This window comes from Parasteatoda tepidariorum, chromosome X1 (assembly GCF_043381705.1).
Source record: "Parasteatoda tepidariorum isolate YZ-2023 chromosome X1, CAS_Ptep_4.0, whole genome shotgun sequence".
NCBI lineage: Eukaryota > Metazoa > Arthropoda > Arachnida > Araneae > Theridiidae > Parasteatoda > Parasteatoda tepidariorum.
The window spans coordinates 74,106,450-74,124,650 of NC_092214.1; the positions used below are offsets into that span (position 1 = coordinate 74,106,450).

Consider the following 18,201-nt stretch of genomic DNA (forward strand, 5'->3'; position numbering starts at 1 on the left):
AAGTTTCTTATTATATTGTACTAAACTCAGTCGGAGCGACAGCCCTTGAGGGCCAAGGCCTACTGTGCCCATCTCAATTTTCTTGACCTTGGGCTCTGGGGTGCAGGAGCTGATGTTCCGGTCAGGTGGTCAGCCGAACGCGGATCCCCCAGTGTTTAGTTCCCAAGCATGCTTGGTACTCATTTATCGAGTACCACTTAAGGGATGAAAGGCTGAGTTAGCCTTGCCCGGCCCGAGGATCGAACCAGGGACCTGTGGCACGACAGCGCGAAGCGCTACCGCTCAACCACCGGTCGTCTATCTATCTATCTCTTTGTCTATCTATATATATATATATAAACTAAGTTGCTAACTATGGCTAAAGTAACTTCATCTGATTAATGTAATAAACATATTCATTTAGAATAATTAATAAAACAAACAATCTGAAAAATTAAGAAGAATTAACGACTAGTTTTTTAATAACATTTAACAATTATTTAATAAAAAAAGATTCAGTAAGTCACTTTAAGAAATTCAAAAGCAGATAAGTTGTAAAAACAACCACCACCGAACGGTCCCAAGCTTCAATTGCCGGGTCGGGGGAGCAGGAAACAAGACATGTTGGTTGAGGTAAAGATGGTGCGCTTTGGCCTGAACTACCATTTTAGGTGAAGCAAGTCCACCACAGTATTCCCCCCTAATGCTTATAGCACGATTATCACAGATATTGTGTTGAATTTGACTCTGCGACCAGAGCGAGTCTGTACTTCCTGTGGTAGCACAGAAGGTGGCGAAATGTCAACATTCACGGGTGTGAAATCGGGTGTATCCACGTTAGATGAGTTTTGAGTCTCGTGAGAAGATGAAGGTTCAGAGTCAGTCAAAAGAAAGGCTGATTTAAGTCTGTCAACACTGATAGTTGATGTTCTTCCATTGGCAATTATTGTGAAATGTTTATCAGTACAACTGATCACTTCAAATGGACCACTGTAAGGTGCAGTGAGAGATGATTTATTACTCACGTCTTTCACAAAGACATGTGTGTTTGATGATAATGCTGGGTGCATGAAACAGGTTTGTTTGACATGAGCGGAGATCTTTGCCGGCCTGAAAAGTTGCATAGTGTCCCTTAACTTCTGCAGGAAACAGGAAGGATCATCAGAAGGTTTTGTCGAAGGTGGTTCCAGGAATTCACCAGGAAGACGAAGTGATTTTCCATACACCATTTCGGAACAAGTTCCTTTGATATCCTCTTTGAAGACTGTACGGAGGCTAAGGCGAACAAGGGGTAGACATTCAGTCCATGACTTCTGGTGGCACCTGAGAGCTTGCTTCAACGTACGGTGGAAACGTTCAACCAATCCGATTGAGGAGGGATGGTAAGGCGTTGTTCTAATGTGCTGGATATCTAGCATTTGTCGGAGTTCTGAGAACAGATGAGATTGGAACTGTGTGCCTTGATCCGATGTAAGAACCAAAGGGACGCAAAATCTTGCAATCCAATTTTTCACCAATTCTCGGGAAATAGTCTCTACAGAGATGTCACATATTGGAATGGCTTCAGGTCATCTGGTAAATCTATCTATGATGGTTAGTAGGTATTAGTATCCGTTGGAAGGAGGTTGTGGCCCAACGATATCGATGTGAATATGTTCAAACCTTTCGGAAGGAAGGTTGAAATGCTGAATTGGGCTCTTAGTGTGCCTTTGGATTTTTGACTTTTGGCACTGCAAAGCAAGATCCAGCCCAGACAGCTACGTCTTTGCTCAAAGAGGGCCAGACATATCTTACTGATAGCATTTTCTGTGAAGCTCGGATACCAGGGTGAGATAAATTATGAATCGACTCAAATATACGTCTTCAATAATTGATAGGAATAAAAGGACGTAATTTATTATTGCTCGAGTCACAAAAAATGCTTAAGTTTTCAGTTAATTTAAGATGTTGTAACCTAAGTGAAGTTTCGTTATTTGAAATTAGTGAATTTAATTCTTCATCATTACTTTGAGCTTTAGCTATAGCAGAGAAATCTATTTAGGGGAGGTTAATTTCACTAATACGACTTAAAGCATCTGAGATAACATTATCAGTTCCTGAAACGTGTCTAATGTCAGTGCTAAATTGTTATATGAAATCAAGATGCCTTAATTGACGGGGTGAGCATGAGTCGGATTTTTTTCGAAATGCGTAAATAAGGGGCAGATGGTCAGTAAATATAATGAATTTGTGTCCTTCTAAAATGTATCTAAAATGTTTAACTGTTAAATAAATTGCTAACAGTTCCCTGTCATACGTGCTATAATTTCGTTCCGTTGAAAGGAAGGCGATCGGTCGAGGTCCAGAAGGGGTTAAAGATTGTAAGATAGATCCTACAGCTATATCAGATGCGTCAACCATGACAGAAAGTTCATTGTCAGGCGAATAATAATCCAAAGTTACGGTTTCTGCAATATCTGTTTTACATTTGGTGAATGATTTTTCGGCGTTATCGTTCCATTGAATGAGACTTTTATCATTCTTCTTCGAATTTTTTAAGAAATCGCTCAATGGAGCTTGCGTTTTAGCAGCGTTAGGGACGAAACGCCTATAAAAATTAACTATTGCCAGAAATCGTCGCAATTCCGAAACTGTTTTTGGTTTGGGATAATCACGTATTATTTGAACATTTTCCGGCTGGGGTCTTACACCTGAAGAGGTAATTAAACAGCCCAGAAATTTTACAGAGGTTTGACCTTGAACACATTTGGAAGCGTTTAACCTTAAACCGTGTTGCTGAAGACGCTCAAAAATTAGACGAAGGTGTGTTTTATGTTCATCTTCATAACTCGACGCAACTAAGAGGTCGTCAAAGTACGGAATACAAAAATCTAAACCAGATAACACTTGCTGAATATAACGTTGGAAAGTTTGACTGGCACACCGTAGACCAAGGAGCATGCCGACATACTCGAAGAGGCCGAAAGGGGTCGTAACGGCAGTCTTCGGAATATCTTGTGGAAAGACTGGAATCTGGTTATAAGCTCGAGTAAGGTCTAATACCGAAAATATAGATTTATTTGAAAATTGCTGAGTGCAATCTTGGATGTGCGGAACAGGGTAGCGATCGAGCACAGTAATGGCGCCTGTAATCGCCACAAGGAAGTCTCCGTTTGGTTCTTTTACCACATGTAATGGGCTCACCCACGAAATCTTAGAAGGGCGGATAATACCTTGCGAAAGCATAAATTCGAATTCTTTTTTAGCAGCGTTAGGAATATCAGCACATAATCGTCGCGATTTAGAAAAAACTGGTTGACCAACGGTCTCTACTTGGTGATAAACCAAAACTTCGTTATTTTTTTTCATCATGTAACGATGGGTTAGTGATAGACGAGTATTGTTACAAAATTTTTTAGTAGGGAGAATTATCTTTTGGTAACAAGCAAATATTAGTGATATTTGGGAGACCGCGAGAAAAATGTCTGGATGACTTAAGATTTGTTAGGTGATCGATAAGACAATTATTACGAACATCTACAAGTAAATTGAAATTGGTGAGAAAATCGACGCCTATTATCGGCTGAGTAACGTATGCAATGATGAAATGCCAATTAAATTCTCTACGTAAATTTAAGTTAACTGATAACAATTTAGTACCGTAAGTCGATATCTGAGATCCGTTGGCTGCGAATAAAACTAACTAATCAGGTTTCTTAGAAGACGAAAAAGATTTGGGAATTATCGATACATCTGCTCCCGTATCTATTAAAAATTTTAAATGAGACGAGGAGCCTGCCAGTAAGAGCTTATCAACGTGACGGTCGCTGTCTTCGCCATTTGGCAATCGCCAACTTAGTTTTCCTGTTGATTATGAAACGCACAGGGTGATAAACGTTTTCGAGCTCGAGTTCCAAAATTTGTGTAATAAAAACACATGTTGTTCACGGGATCTTTGAATTTATTTTGTCTATTGCGGGATCGGCTGTGTGGGGAGAGTAGATATCGACCATGTCAACCTTCATCTATGAAAAGGTATCCCTTCATAGAATCGAGTTAGCATGTCTTATATACTAGTGAATTGTAATTTTGTAGTGGTAGATATCCTACAGGCTGTTACGATCATTTCGCCCGTTACCTCGATTTCCACTTCTATCTCTATCACGTGAATGAACAAGCGTGGTCAGCCCACTAACCTGTTTGCTGAGCTGCGCAATTTGTTGCTCTAACTGTGAAACTGTGAGCTAGATTCATTTTGAAAATTTTTAGCGCAAGATTTAATTTGATTCACACTCGCAATATCGCTAATTTTATCCGCTACAACAGCTACTCAACGCAGCTAAATACTTTGCGATGTAGAAGGGAGGCGAGAGAGCCATAACGATTTTAGAAGCGGCTCACCGGCAGCTTCTCTGGCTAAGCTACGCATGCGAGTAAGGAGTTGAGAGGGACGTTGATCTCCGAGTTCTAGGCCTTGCAAAAGAGCTCTAATTGCTATAAAAAATCAATGTTATTTCTAGTAACGAGCAATTAATTACAAATTAAATTAAGAATTTCTCACGCTTAAAGTGAATAAAATAAATCTCATTTTTAAGATACACAAGTTACACAAATAGGAAATAAAATGTAATAATTAAATTTAAACTGACCATCAACTTATTATTTATTGACTCATGCGAGAATAAATTTGAAAAATAAAATATCATACCTTGAAATAAGATGATAATCCAGAGTAAATATCCAGTGATGCGCGTGTATACATAGAGAAAAAAAATTACCTATTTGGACTAACATGAAATCGAGTGAAGTAAATTTAACAGTAAGAATTTAGAATAACTAATGATTGTTAAGAAAAAAAATTCGATCGGGTTCCGAGAAACATTGCTCGTTTCGGTCACCACTATGGCTAAATTTACTTCATCTGATTAATGTAATAAACATATTCATTTAGAATAATTAATGTCCCGCAATGGACTGATCGTTAAGACACGGTTCCCAGCAGATCACCGAAGTCAAGCATCACTGGCTGCGGTCAGTGTGCGGGTGGGTAACCACTTGGATCAGTCTGCGTAGGGACCGAGGGTGTGCGGTATTGGTCCTCGTTAAACTGTTCTACCGTAAAGTGCTCGACTTCGCGTGCAGGTCGTCGGGCTACCGAAGCGGGGGTGCCATCCCCTCTGCAGAGGATCAAAATTGTGATACCATGTCTTCGGATCATCCTCAGGGATGTTTCCCAGACCGTCGCCAATAACCCATTGTGCAACTCTAGTGCGACGTAAATGAACAACAACAACAAGAATAATTAATAAAACAAATAATCTGAAAAATTAAGAAGAATTAACGACTAGTTTTATAATTACATTTAACAATTATTTAATAAAAAAGATTGGTTTAGTAAGTTACATTAAGAAATTCAAAAGCAGATAGATACACCGTAAAAACAACCATCACCGACCGGTCCCAAGCTTCAACTGCCGGGTGGGGGGAGCAGGAAACAAGACATGTTGGTTGAGGTAAAGATGGTGCGCTTTGGCCTCAACTACCATTTTAGGTGAGGCAAGTCCACCACACTAACTTTATTCATTTTAAAAATTACCTTTTTTATTACTATATGTGCGTTGTGCACGCATATAGTGTCAAGTCTTTCACTGATTAAATATTTAAGTAATAAAGTATTGGGGCAAATAAACAAATGCTTTATTGCCGATTTAATATTTGCTAATTATTACTATAATTAACTTAAAGTTTCTTTAATTTTGAAATTATATAAATATTTTTAAGATAAATATAAATGCCTCCCTTAACCCATAAGCCTCAGGCCTCATGACTACTTAATTCGGCCCTGTATGGAGGACTGTGTAGTTGAAGACGATTTTATCAGAGTCGAAAAAATTTGCTTGACTCCGGTTTGTAAAAATTAAGGTTTTGCGGATAAGAGAAGTCTTTGATTTAATGAACATAATTTAACAAATATTTATAATTATGTAAACAAAAATATTTCTCAAATGATTATCATAGCAATTATTTAAATTATAACTTATCATAAAATTAATTTATCAAATTTAACTTTCTTTGAGCCTTTGTTCGATTAAAATAATGTGTCTATGGAATAATATGTCTATGGAATCTATAATTTGTTCTACTTAAAGCATTAATACAAGTAAAAATAAATTTATTGAGATACTTTTAGATAAATAGTTTCGTATGATCAACGTATTTTAATTGCAAATTTCTATCACTTTTCATAAAATTATTCTCGATACCACATTTATTGCGAATAAAATATTTATAATTTGATAACGCTATTAAAAAATATATACTTCCTTGCAAATAATAATCAATTATAAATAACTTCGCTACATATCATATTTCTATTCATAAAATACATAATAAGTTTATTTAGCTAAGTTATAAAATTGGCAAAAAAAAAGATAATCTGTATAATTTTAAATAAACCATTTAAAATTGTTATTTAGTTCATGAATATTCACTAAGGAATATTCTTGTAATAAGATATTTATATACGTGCGAGTGTGGGTGGGGGAGAAATTAATATCTGCACTGTAAGAAATTCCAGCTCATATTACGGTATAAAGTATCGGTACTTTGGGCGCATCATCATTGAAGTCCATTTTACTGTAAAATCCATTTTCATCATAAAATATTATACATTAATTTTTACAGTAATATTTATTCACTTAGAGTGAATCAGTGATTTTACGGTAATCATTACTACAAAAATTACGGTATGTCAGATTTTTGTTCCGTGATATGTTCAGGTAAAAATGGATTTTACGATAAAAAGTAACACTATAAGTACCGTAATTTTTAGAGTGTAGCTCTAATTTTAGTATTTTGTGCAAATACACATATATATTAAGGTTTATTTCTTCAACTGTTATGCTTTAATATAAAATGTGGTTTTAAATTTTAAGAAAAATACCTCTAATTTTAATCGTTCGTAAAAAAATAGAAATATTTAATTTGAAATTGATATATAATTAGTAATAATATGAATATTTTTCAAGGATTCGGTGAATATTTTAATCGAATATAAGTCGGAGTCGGGATTTAAGTAAAGTCTGGAGTTCCAACTGCTGACTCCACAGCTCCGGTTTTATGAATGAATAGCCATAAACTAACTTAAGTCATTAAAGAAGAAAAATTCAACGAGACAAAGTGGAGCTTATATGCACAAAAATGCCTGGAGACAGTTAGACGAGACATAAAGGCATTAAGGCTCTTTAGTGGAACCATTTATTTAGATTTTGAAAGCACAATTGATATTTGAATCCTCGAAGCTCCCCTGAAGACACATTACGAGCATTTTAAAACTAATAAGGATATATTCTAATCAATCATTCCAGAAATAGAATGCAAGCATCTATTAGTAATTTCAGTTTTATGCTTTTAAACTGTTAAAAATATAAATTTAGATTAGTATTTTTTATACTACGTAGTTTACAAATTAATAGAATTATGTTAATTATAGGATTATAGGGTTGTGGAATTGATAATTGAAATGTTTGTCTCTTACTCCAAACTTTCCTGAAATTCCAACTACGACTAATTGTAAATTTTCACCGAACTCTAGGAAATATATTATATTATATTATATTATNCTAAATTTATGATTTATTATTATTACCTGGGCACCAAAATAGTTTTGCGTTATTATATTATATTATATTATATTATTAAGAAAATGCTAACTAAAGCAACAGCAAGCAAATATGAATAAAGCACAAATGAAAGTGCAGAAATAGACATACTATAGTTTAGGTTCTATAAACGAAACCCTTCTTCAGTGTCTAAGCTGTAAACACCATTGTAATAAGATAGAACATTTCGACATTGAGAAACGTACATGTTTAGAGAATCGAGTACGTCACGTCTATTTCTGTATTTCCATTTGTGCTTTATTCACGTTTTTTCTTCCTAAGTCAACATCACACAAAATATCCTTTTTGGAATCAAATGTTTGTTATTTGCTTCAATTTTTTTTTGTTCAGTACGATTGAATTTTAAGATATTTTATTTTAAATTAGATTTTATATTACAACATTACAATTGAAAAAATAAATTTTAGCAAATGTATTTATATCAAATTTTAAAATAGCACAAAGCCATTATAAGGTGAGAGCTAGAATTCAATACCCCACACTCACTTATATAAACATCATATGAGAAAAAGATATTTTAGTGAATATTGATTAACTACAAAGCTATTGCAAAGAATACATTAAATTTATTTTAATTATCTTTTAATTAACTTCAACTTAGATAATAAAATTTCGTTTTAGAATTAATAAAACTAAATCCAATTATTATTAATTTATTTATTATTGATTTTTCAATAGTTTAAATAGTTTTCTGTACTTTTTTTTCAATAGTTCAATCTATCAAAGGCTCGAAAATGTTCAGTTGTTGCAAATTTATTTTGTGCTATTCTATAACTTAAATTATTATTATAATATTCAGACGAATAATATTTTATTTACATAATTATAAATATTTGTGTAAATAATTAGCAAAAAATGCAAAACTTTTATTTCTTTCAGCCTATAAGTACCTAACTTTTTAACAAACCACCGGAGTCGTAGTTGAGTAAACTTTTATAACTCTAGCAAACTTTTTTTCGACTCCATAGCTCTGATTTATACCCCATCCTGAAAAACAGATGCGATATATTTTATTTTATTAAAAATCATAATTAAAATGATGAAAATTATTACTTTTCATGAGTAATCGATTCTTGCTCATGATGTTTTCATGTCAACATACTTTTGAACTTAGCAAAGTACTGTGCGTTAAGAATTTAAAAGATCACCATCGATATTAACGCTTTTTAAAATAAATATAAATTTTCTAAAGCGTGAATTTAAAATTGAACCTAAAACAATATCAAATTTCAAAGTTAAATCTAATGTTAAATAAAATTATTCAGTTTTCTAAAAATTAAGTAAAGTATTTATCAAAAATTTATGAACCTTATTTAAAAATAATCATAATGCAATTAAGAATCATTGGATAGTGCATGCACTTATATTTCATTCAAGCATTGATTTTAAGCAAAATTTTGATTTTGATATCCGCAATTTATTTTAAAATGCCGCAGAGTAAAAAGTTATAAGCTAATTTTAATGGAAAATGAGGGAAATATTTTTTAAAGAACTAATTTTTGCATTGTCATAATAAGGTAGAAAATATCAATTCATTATGCCATAATGATTGTAGTTTCCATGCAATTTTGTATATCTCTCCTGGAATTTGTACATTAGAGTAACTAGGCAATGGCCAGAACATATCGTAAACCTATAATTTTATTGACCTGAGGTTCGTAAGCATGTTTTTTAAGCAATGCCAATTTTCTAAAGGTTTGTAATTTGTTATATGGATTAATAAATATCACACACACATAAAGTGTGTTTCTCTTTCAAATCCCTTGATTAGTTACTCATCCTGATTGGTTCTGAAACCCCCTGATTAGTTATTTTATGTTAATTCGAAAAACATTAACATTTAAAAAAAATTCCTTTAAAAATTTGCAAGAAAAATTAAGCTTTTCTTAACACGTTGTTGTGTTTTAAAATCAATGACTTGGAAAAATTAAAGCACTATAATAAGTGCTTGACGCCCGGTGGCTGAGTGGCAGCTCTTCGCACCCTCGTGCTGCAGGTCCTTGGTTCGATTCTCGGGCCAGGCAAGGTTGACTCAGCCTTTCATACCTTCAGTAGGTCGATAAAATGAATACCAAGCATGCACGTGGACTGAACACTGGGGGCTCCGCATTTCGCTGACCATTCAACCGGAACATCTGCTCTTGCACCCCCAGAGCCCAAGGTCCGGAAAACTGAGATGGGTACAGTAGGCCTTGGCCCTCTATGGGCTGTCGCGCCTCTGAGTTCAGTTTATAGTAAGTCCTTAGGCTCAAAATCATTTTTCAGATATATCACAATCAATCCTACTTTTCTTATCCTTTTATACTATATATATATATATATATATATATATATATATTTCTTTTTTTTTTCAATTACTTCTAATAGAAAATCTTTCGTCACAAATTATTTTTTTGGTGCAAAAAAATAATTTGACGCAGTTATAGATACATTAGTATTTAGCATAGTGAAGAGCGTTAATAGTAGAGTAAATTATTGTGGTTGGTTGATTCTAATGCCACTTGCCACACGGGCAAGCCTGCTTGGTGAAACCGAGCAAATTTAAGGCAGAGTGTGCGATTTTTTTCTCAGTGGTGCCACCTATGGCCAAGAATTCGACTTCTGACACATCTTACGTCACACCTGTCTATAAGGCGGACCCATTCATACATCCATTCATTCATCCACAGATCGTAATTTTGACCTGAATCAGAGAACGATCGATCTCCAATCCAGTACCCCCAGAGGTTCTGATTTGTTATGGGAACATGGAGGACTTTGCTACTCGACAGAATTTTAACGTGCATCAGTCACCAACTACACGGGCAGTCTTCGATCGGCGGGGTTCGAACCCATGAACTCTCGGACATGGGCCCAGCGCCCTACCGCTATTGCTTAAGTATAAAAACGCTATTGTTCAAGGATAGACTGGATCACTAAAGTTTTTATAAAATGTAAATGCAAATTAAAATTGTGAATGTCAATGCGATGACAATATCAATGTGTAGACTTGTAAAATGTTAATTTCCTGTTCTTCCTATGCCTATTTTCTCCCCAAAATGACCTTACGTTGCCGTTTTTATCCCTGCTAACGGAAGTTCGAACTCTTTTGCATTCAAATTCTCATGGTCTAAGTAATTTTAAATTTTGTAAATTCGTCTGAAAATATGGCTCAGCAGTTTTCTCTCTTTCAGACTTTAAAGACTTCTACTTTAATTATGGTTATCATGCATATTATTATTATTATTACTTTTATTATTATGATTAACTTATCTGGAAGCTTTAAATAATAATTCTGTAAATTAAAAATAAAAGAAAAAAAAGTGAGACGAAAAAAAAGGTTTTTAAAAAATATTTATACAAATAATTGTGATAAAATAAAATATAATTAATTATTATATGTTACAAATATATATGTGTATATTATAATTATATTATATATAAATTATTGTTACAATATATAATGGAATATAAATAATTATTTTACAAAAATATGCCTACATGCTATATAATAAATAAACTCGTTAGTAAAAATGGCAGTTTAATACCAATTTATTGATACAGTGTAAACAACTATATAATACATACTACTATACAGAATCAACAACTTCCATATCTTATGAGTACTTATCAACAATAACATATTAAGGGCAGTCGTTATATAACACCCTGCATTATAAATTTTAATAAATATTGTTTTTTCTAATACTTACCTCCAACCGTTCCTTTATAATCTTTGCGAAAAATATCATTTACATATCTTTGGACGAATGATGTTTTTCCTACCGTGGCATCTCCAACAATGATAATTTTAAAAATCCTTTCTACTGTTGATGTTGTAACTGTAAACAAATAGAAAAATAATATAAATCATATTAGGTTTTATAAAAATGTATGTTAATTTAATTTTGGAACTCTAAGTTTTTATGTTGCTTATTAATTTTTATTAATTACGCTGATGATACCAAGGTGATAGAAAGCGAAATGGTTTGCATATAGGGAGTGTTCTCTAATAACCCCCTTTAACAAATGTTTTTGAATACTAATAAAAAATGACGCAATAAGTATTAGAAATTAATATTTAACCCTTTGACTGCTATGGGTAAATATTTGCGTCTGGCGAAAACCATGAGTGCCGCTTAGAAGCGTATATGTACGGTTCGAGTTAGCCATCGGTGTATACTATGCGTGCAAATGAGAAGCCATTTTAAAACTTAACAATTAATGAATAAACATATTGATTATACAGTTATAGAGTGGATAAAGTAGTAATAGAATTTGGATTGTGTACTGTGTTAATAATGTCTAAATACGTCGCCGACTAAAGTAATAATGCGCGAAAAAATGTTTAGTCTCCAGAGCTCGCTTCAACTTGGAGCAGTCAGTAGTCAAAAGGTAGTCAAAATACACTATCGTATCACTATAGAGAGAGTTATATCGTGAAAGCACAATACCATAAATATTTGTTCATAATTAGAAAAAATTGATAAACTGGGGCAAAACAATATTATAGTTTTGTAAAAAATTGAAAACTAGCAGAATAATTTATAGTTTTTAATGTTTATTATTAAAAGAACACTTAATAGTGAGAAATGTATTTAAAATAATTATTTCGATCACAGCATGCGTCTAGATAAATGCAAAAAGCAAAGACGGCATATTTTAACTCAGAAATAAACCATGAAAACCAAGCTAACACTTCAGAGAAAATTGAAAAAGAAATTCAAACATGAAAAATGTGGTTGATGAATTTATTGTATCCTTTAAAAAAATTATGAAAATCATTGAAGAAAAAAAATTGTCTTTTCAGTGTAAAGTAAATCATTAACTTGAATTTTCTGCCCTTTTTCTCCAACGCCCCTAGGCGATTGCCGATGCTTGGCAATGGAAAATCCAGATTAGAACATCAAAACATGTTTGATTGCCCGAGAAAAACAAAAGATGATTTGAAAGACTGTGATTAAAAACTTTTTTATGTTTTATATGACAATCGAATTGATTTTGTTGTTTTTCATTTCGCCTTCCTCCCTCATGATTTTTTTTTTATTTATTTGGATTTCGATATATCGTTTTTAATGTATTCGTTGATATATTGAACGAGTCACCAAATGCTTTTTAGTATTTAATAACTAAATTGTATTAACTGAGTTTCCTTTGTGGTTCTTGCAATTTTTTGCAATTTTTGCCAAACATTGTAAGAACTACAAAGCAATCCACAAAGCAATTTTTTGCAATCTTGCAATTTTTTGCATTTTATAATGAACCAGTGAAATGAAAACAAGTAGGACAAATGTAAATTTTTTGAAAGGCAAATTGTAATTATTTGTCACCACCTGATTTATCAAGAATATAAAGGTTATTTTTTATTTTACTGCATAAACATTGCACAAATTTTCAATAAAAATAGTCTTTTGAACTCTACGTAATTCGGCAACAAACACAGATAAGAAATGACAAAGAATATTTATTGATCACAATAAGTCAAATACAGAAGGAAAACATATTTCAAATAAACTGTAAAATATTTAATTTAGAGTAACTATCTTTTGAATAAACACGATACAAGTACCTAACTGAAAACGAAAAAATTAACCGTATTTCTTAATTAGCATCACATGTTTGAATAAAAAATATTTTAATCAAGTCCTATAAACTCGAAATAGATTTCTTTTCTACATTGACCTTCTACTAAAGAGAAAAACAAATTTTAAAACAAATATTTCTACACTTAACACATACTTTTAAAACCAGTTAGTTTATTATATAACACATACGTGATTTTAATATACAAACATGGTAGATGTCATGATAATTCTTTTTTATTTAACTTTATTTTATTGTAAGACGAAAACAGGGTTTGATATAAAGAATTTTTTTTTTTATATGTAGGAAATTAAATTTCATAAGCAAATATTCTAAGAATTCAGGAATATTCTAAGAATTAAAACGGACAAATTGCTTTTAAGCTTTAAAATTTCAAAAAAGTCGTATCTTTTCATTTTCATTTATCGATAACTATTCCACCAACACATTTCAATAATTTAGATTGTGGAATTTATATTTGCACATTTTTTATTATGTTAAAATTTGTATGCATTATAACTCAAACAATTATCGATTCTTACTAAATTAATTAATTAAAATAATAATTATAAAATTTACTTTTTGCTTGAATCTTTAAAAAAAATGAATTTTATATTTCCGTGTAAACAGACTGATTTGTTTAAATAAATATTGCGAATTACAAAAAAAATAAAATTTGACATTAAGGGCTCGATTTTTTGACCGCTCTCCTATCTAAACAATTTGTACCATAATAAACTTTAATTGAATATTACCCCTATGATTTTTTTTTTAATTTTAACTAGTTCAACAAATGATAATAATCCTGTTTTTTTTCTTCTTTCTTTAGAAAAAAAAGTTGCGTTTTTGTGTGTAACTTTGTCGGCGCTAATTAATTTGCATATTTATGGTCCATCCGTTGAATTATCAAGATTGAAACTTGGTACAAGAAAATCCGATAATTTAGATCCAAAGTTATTAAAGGGTGAACCATATTTTTCACAGACTTTACTCATCAATGGCTTTTTGACAACTTAACGATGCAACTAAAAATTTTAGTAACATTACTTTCCTTTATTTTAATATTTCATAAGCAAAATATTTTTTATCATAAGAATATTAACTGCTTATATTATGTTTTCTGCTGCAGTTCTCATAATATTTCCATTTAAAAACCTATTTATTTGCGCTCTTCTGAAGTGAGATAGTCATAATAGGGTCAAATAATGAAATATTTCGAATACAGATAGAAAAATTAAACGAAATGAAAATTTTTTTTTGTCCTATCAGTCAATCGTTCCTGTAGACGTTACCATAGTCATAAAGTAAGTCATTTTAAAGTCTTTAAAAATACATCTTTTTATTACTATTTATCTATTTTATTTATCATTATTTCTAAAATGTGTGAAAAAAATAAAAAAAAGAAGCAATTTTTTATTATTAAGAATGAGATAAATTTATTAAACTATGACTTAGTTATTAAATTTGTAAACTGAATAAAAATAAAAAAGCTCCTAAATTTATTTATTACAATGTTCAAAACATATCTTAATTTTTCTTTTCTTTTTTCTGTCTTCCTTTTTCCTTTTTAAAAACTGAATAAATAATAAAAATCATTAAATTGAATTTTCTTATTAAAATACATCGAAATAAATAAACTCTTAAAAGGTATTAGAATTAGTAATAAGTACTGAAATTTTAATTACCTTGTGCGGATTCGGTCAAAAATTGATAGCCTGGATGCTCCCATTTATGTATTGGTCCTGTATAGCCAGCAACAAAAACACCAGAACACTCTAGGTCAGCATTGTGACCATTTGGTATAGTATTTGAAGTATTAATTCTTGTAGGTGTTGTATTCCCTAAATAATATTCTTCATCAGATGAATCAGTTCTACTTAAAGAAGATTTAAAGCCATCATTGGAAAGCATCATTTTCGTGCATTTATTTAGACTTGAATTCTAAATGTCAATGTTGTTTCGAAGCTTTATTTCATAACTTTCCTGGTAAAAGTAATTTAATATAAGAATTTAACAGTGAAAATAAATTCATCTGCATGAAAATGTATTTATAAAGAACAGAGTAGAACTACAATATGGATTTGAAATCGTAAATAACTATTTGTGTTTTTTTTACTTTGAGTATTTTATGTCGGTCAACCTTTTATGTGATATCACTGTAAGATAAAGAAAGAAATCGACTATGTCTTTATTACTAAGAATATTCCTTTAATCTTCCAATCTATTATTTATTTTAGGATAACAAATACGCCGACAATCAATTACTTTAAAAACATATGAAATCAAAACTTTTAGTTCGGAATTTCTAATTAGTGATTATCCTTTTGCTTAACTTTTATAATTTATTTAACAATCATATTTAAAATTTTATTTATTATTATTCTCATTATAATTTAATGTGCTGAAAATAGTATCAAATTCAAAGTTTATCGCTTAGTCATTCTTAATCAAATTTAAAATTTAAGAATTTATTTTTGACTAGGAGTCAGATAAAAAGTTTTATTCAATAGATTACAGCAAAATCATTTTTCATTGTTAAGCTAAAATTTTTGTTGCAATCTTAAAATGGATAATTTCCAGATTGTATTTTTTTAATTCTTTCACTTGTTACAAAAATGCATTTATTTCACAGAAAGAAATAAACTTTGAATCAGTAAAAATATTTATTAATTTTCCAAATGAAAAAATAAATAAATTATTTTTTCTTATCATTTTATTTATTTATTTACTTATGATTAGGCAAAACATTACTATAATACTTTAATTTATTTACTATTATTATAATATTATATTATTATTATTATAATTATACTTATTATTGTTATTATATTATTATTATAATTATACTTATAATTATTATAATTATACTTATTATTATTATTATTATTATAATTTTACTTATTACTATTATATTATATCATTATTATTATATTATTATAATAATATTATTAGGATATTATTAAAATATTACTAACATTACTATAATTTTAAAATATTGCTTATTACTTTAAATCTATTAGTAGATAAATTCAGATATAAATTATTCCAATAATATTACCTCTGAATTAGAAGAAATTCTTTACTCACATTTTTAACCAGCCGTAACCTTTTTTTCCATATAAAAAGAGCCTTTTTCATTACATTTGACTATTTTTCCTCTCATTATAATTGTATTTTTTGTTTTAACATTGCCATTAAAATACAACAATCTAAAGTTGTAGAAATATATAATACGAGCAACAGCAAAGTCTGAGCCCCTTTCAAAAAGTATAAATTATCCAAAAGGTGCTTACAAAAATTTAAAATTTCCGCTTAAATCAACATACATTTATTTCTTTTCAAACTCTAACTAACTAACCAACGAATTTCTATGTCCGTTTCTTCGAAACTCAAATGACATAATCAAAATAAGAATTATTTTAAAGACCTGCTTTTTCTACTGAGGGCAGGTTTCTTACACCTAAACAATCACGAGGTTTTCCAAATCACGTGTTGTTTCGTAACGTCCAATATATTGAACCTAAGGAAAAAAGTGGTTTACTTCACCAAAAGTAGGTGCTATAAGTTGAAGTAAATAAGGTATAACATGGTTTTTCGTAAAATGACCTCGAAATACTAGATGGCATTGTCTTCTGTCCAAATGAATACATGGAACAGGCTCGAAGTATAGTATTTATTCCTTTTTAGAAGACGAGCCTTATATAACTTTCATAAATATGTTTCATTTACCATTCATTAAAATAGAGCATCTTTTTCATGACGTGCATCGCCCTGCAAAATTCATAAATGAGCATTTTCTCTCTCTTTTTTTTTCCGTTAATTTTTTCTTTGCTTGTCCGCACCTCAGGGTTTTAAATTATGTCCCTGTTAAAGTATAAATCACTGAGAATACTGTTAGAATTCACTTTCAAATGCAATTAAAGTTGAAAAGTTAAGCAGAAAGAAAAATGCACCAGATGTTCTCTTTTTTTATCTTCGCTTATCTTACTTATCCAAATTAATATCCGTACAAGTGATGAATTCTAATCGGCATTATATGATGCCACTCTAAAATTTGAAGTCAAAATAAATTAAATATTATTTTTAATCTATTTAGCAGAGGCGTGCTGAGATACATGGATAATCGAGGCAAGCTCCTCTATAAAACAACTTTGAAAAAAGGAGGGTTATAATGTAAACACTGAGGAGGGGTAAAAATATTTATTCAATTAAAAGAAAAATTTTTATTCATAAAAGTTTAAATACATGAATAAAACTAATTTTTATGTTTCATTCTATGGTGTAAAGTTTATCATTTCTAACAAAATGTTCTTAATTATTCTTAAAAGAGTAAAATATTTTATTATTTATGACCTAAAACGCCATTATTAAATTTGTTTGAAAAACCTATTTTATTCTTTAAAGATATCTTCCTAAGCCAAATATTTACCAAATAAAATTCTTTATTTTACAATAAAATTAATATCTGTAAACGATTTAAATTTATAGTGTCATCGATAAGATGTTCCTTGGACTGAATGCCTGGGTTCCTTACGCATCCTTGTAATTCATTATTGTAAAGGTAATTCACACCCAATAATCACGGGATACACAAATATTGCTTATGATTTTGCATATTAAAAACGGATTTCATTGAATTCTAAGCTCACTTTCAGAGAAATAAAAATTTCCTAAGGTGATACAATAGCTAATTTTTTTTTAAAAAACTGCAATTTTAAAAATGTCACTTTTTTCGTTTCTTATAATTGCTATTTTTTCAAATTTATATTAACTAGTTTCTTGTATTATTATTATTTTTTTAAAAATTTTTAGCGTAAATGCTGTTGTGTTTTGATGAGCCTGGTTTGCATAAGGAACAGTGGGTATGAGTCACCCTAAATAATTACAAATATCAAAATGCTCCCATAATTTTTCAGAATACTCGATATAAATTTAATTAAGTTTCCAACAAACTAAGAAAGTTAAAAAAAAAAAAAAAAAAAAAAAAAAAAAAAAAAAA

At 30.6% G+C, this 18,201-nt stretch overlaps 1 protein-coding gene across 3 annotated transcripts in view; it reads right to left on the bottom strand.

Annotated features, from left to right (window-relative positions):
- The window catches only part of LOC107448407 (ras-related protein Rab-7L1), a 32,327-nt gene extending 15,298 nt beyond the window's left edge, over positions 1–17,029 (bottom strand). The window contains exons 1-3 of one of the 3 annotated variants that reach the window (XM_016063588.3): positions 16,932–17,029; positions 14,888–15,185; positions 11,333–11,461 (exon numbers count right to left, since the gene is read on the bottom strand). In XM_016063588.3, coding sequence (XP_015919074.1) covers positions 11,333–11,461; positions 14,888–15,116 — 358 coding nt within the window. In that variant the 5' untranslated portion in view covers positions 15,117–15,185; positions 16,932–17,029. Of the gene's footprint in view, positions 1–11,332; positions 11,462–14,887; positions 15,186–16,260; positions 16,846–16,931 lie in introns of those variants that run through there. The other 2 variants (XM_016063586.4, XM_016063589.4) reach the window with 2 other exon arrangements.
- Between the last annotated feature and the right edge of the window lie 1,172 nt (positions 17,030–18,201).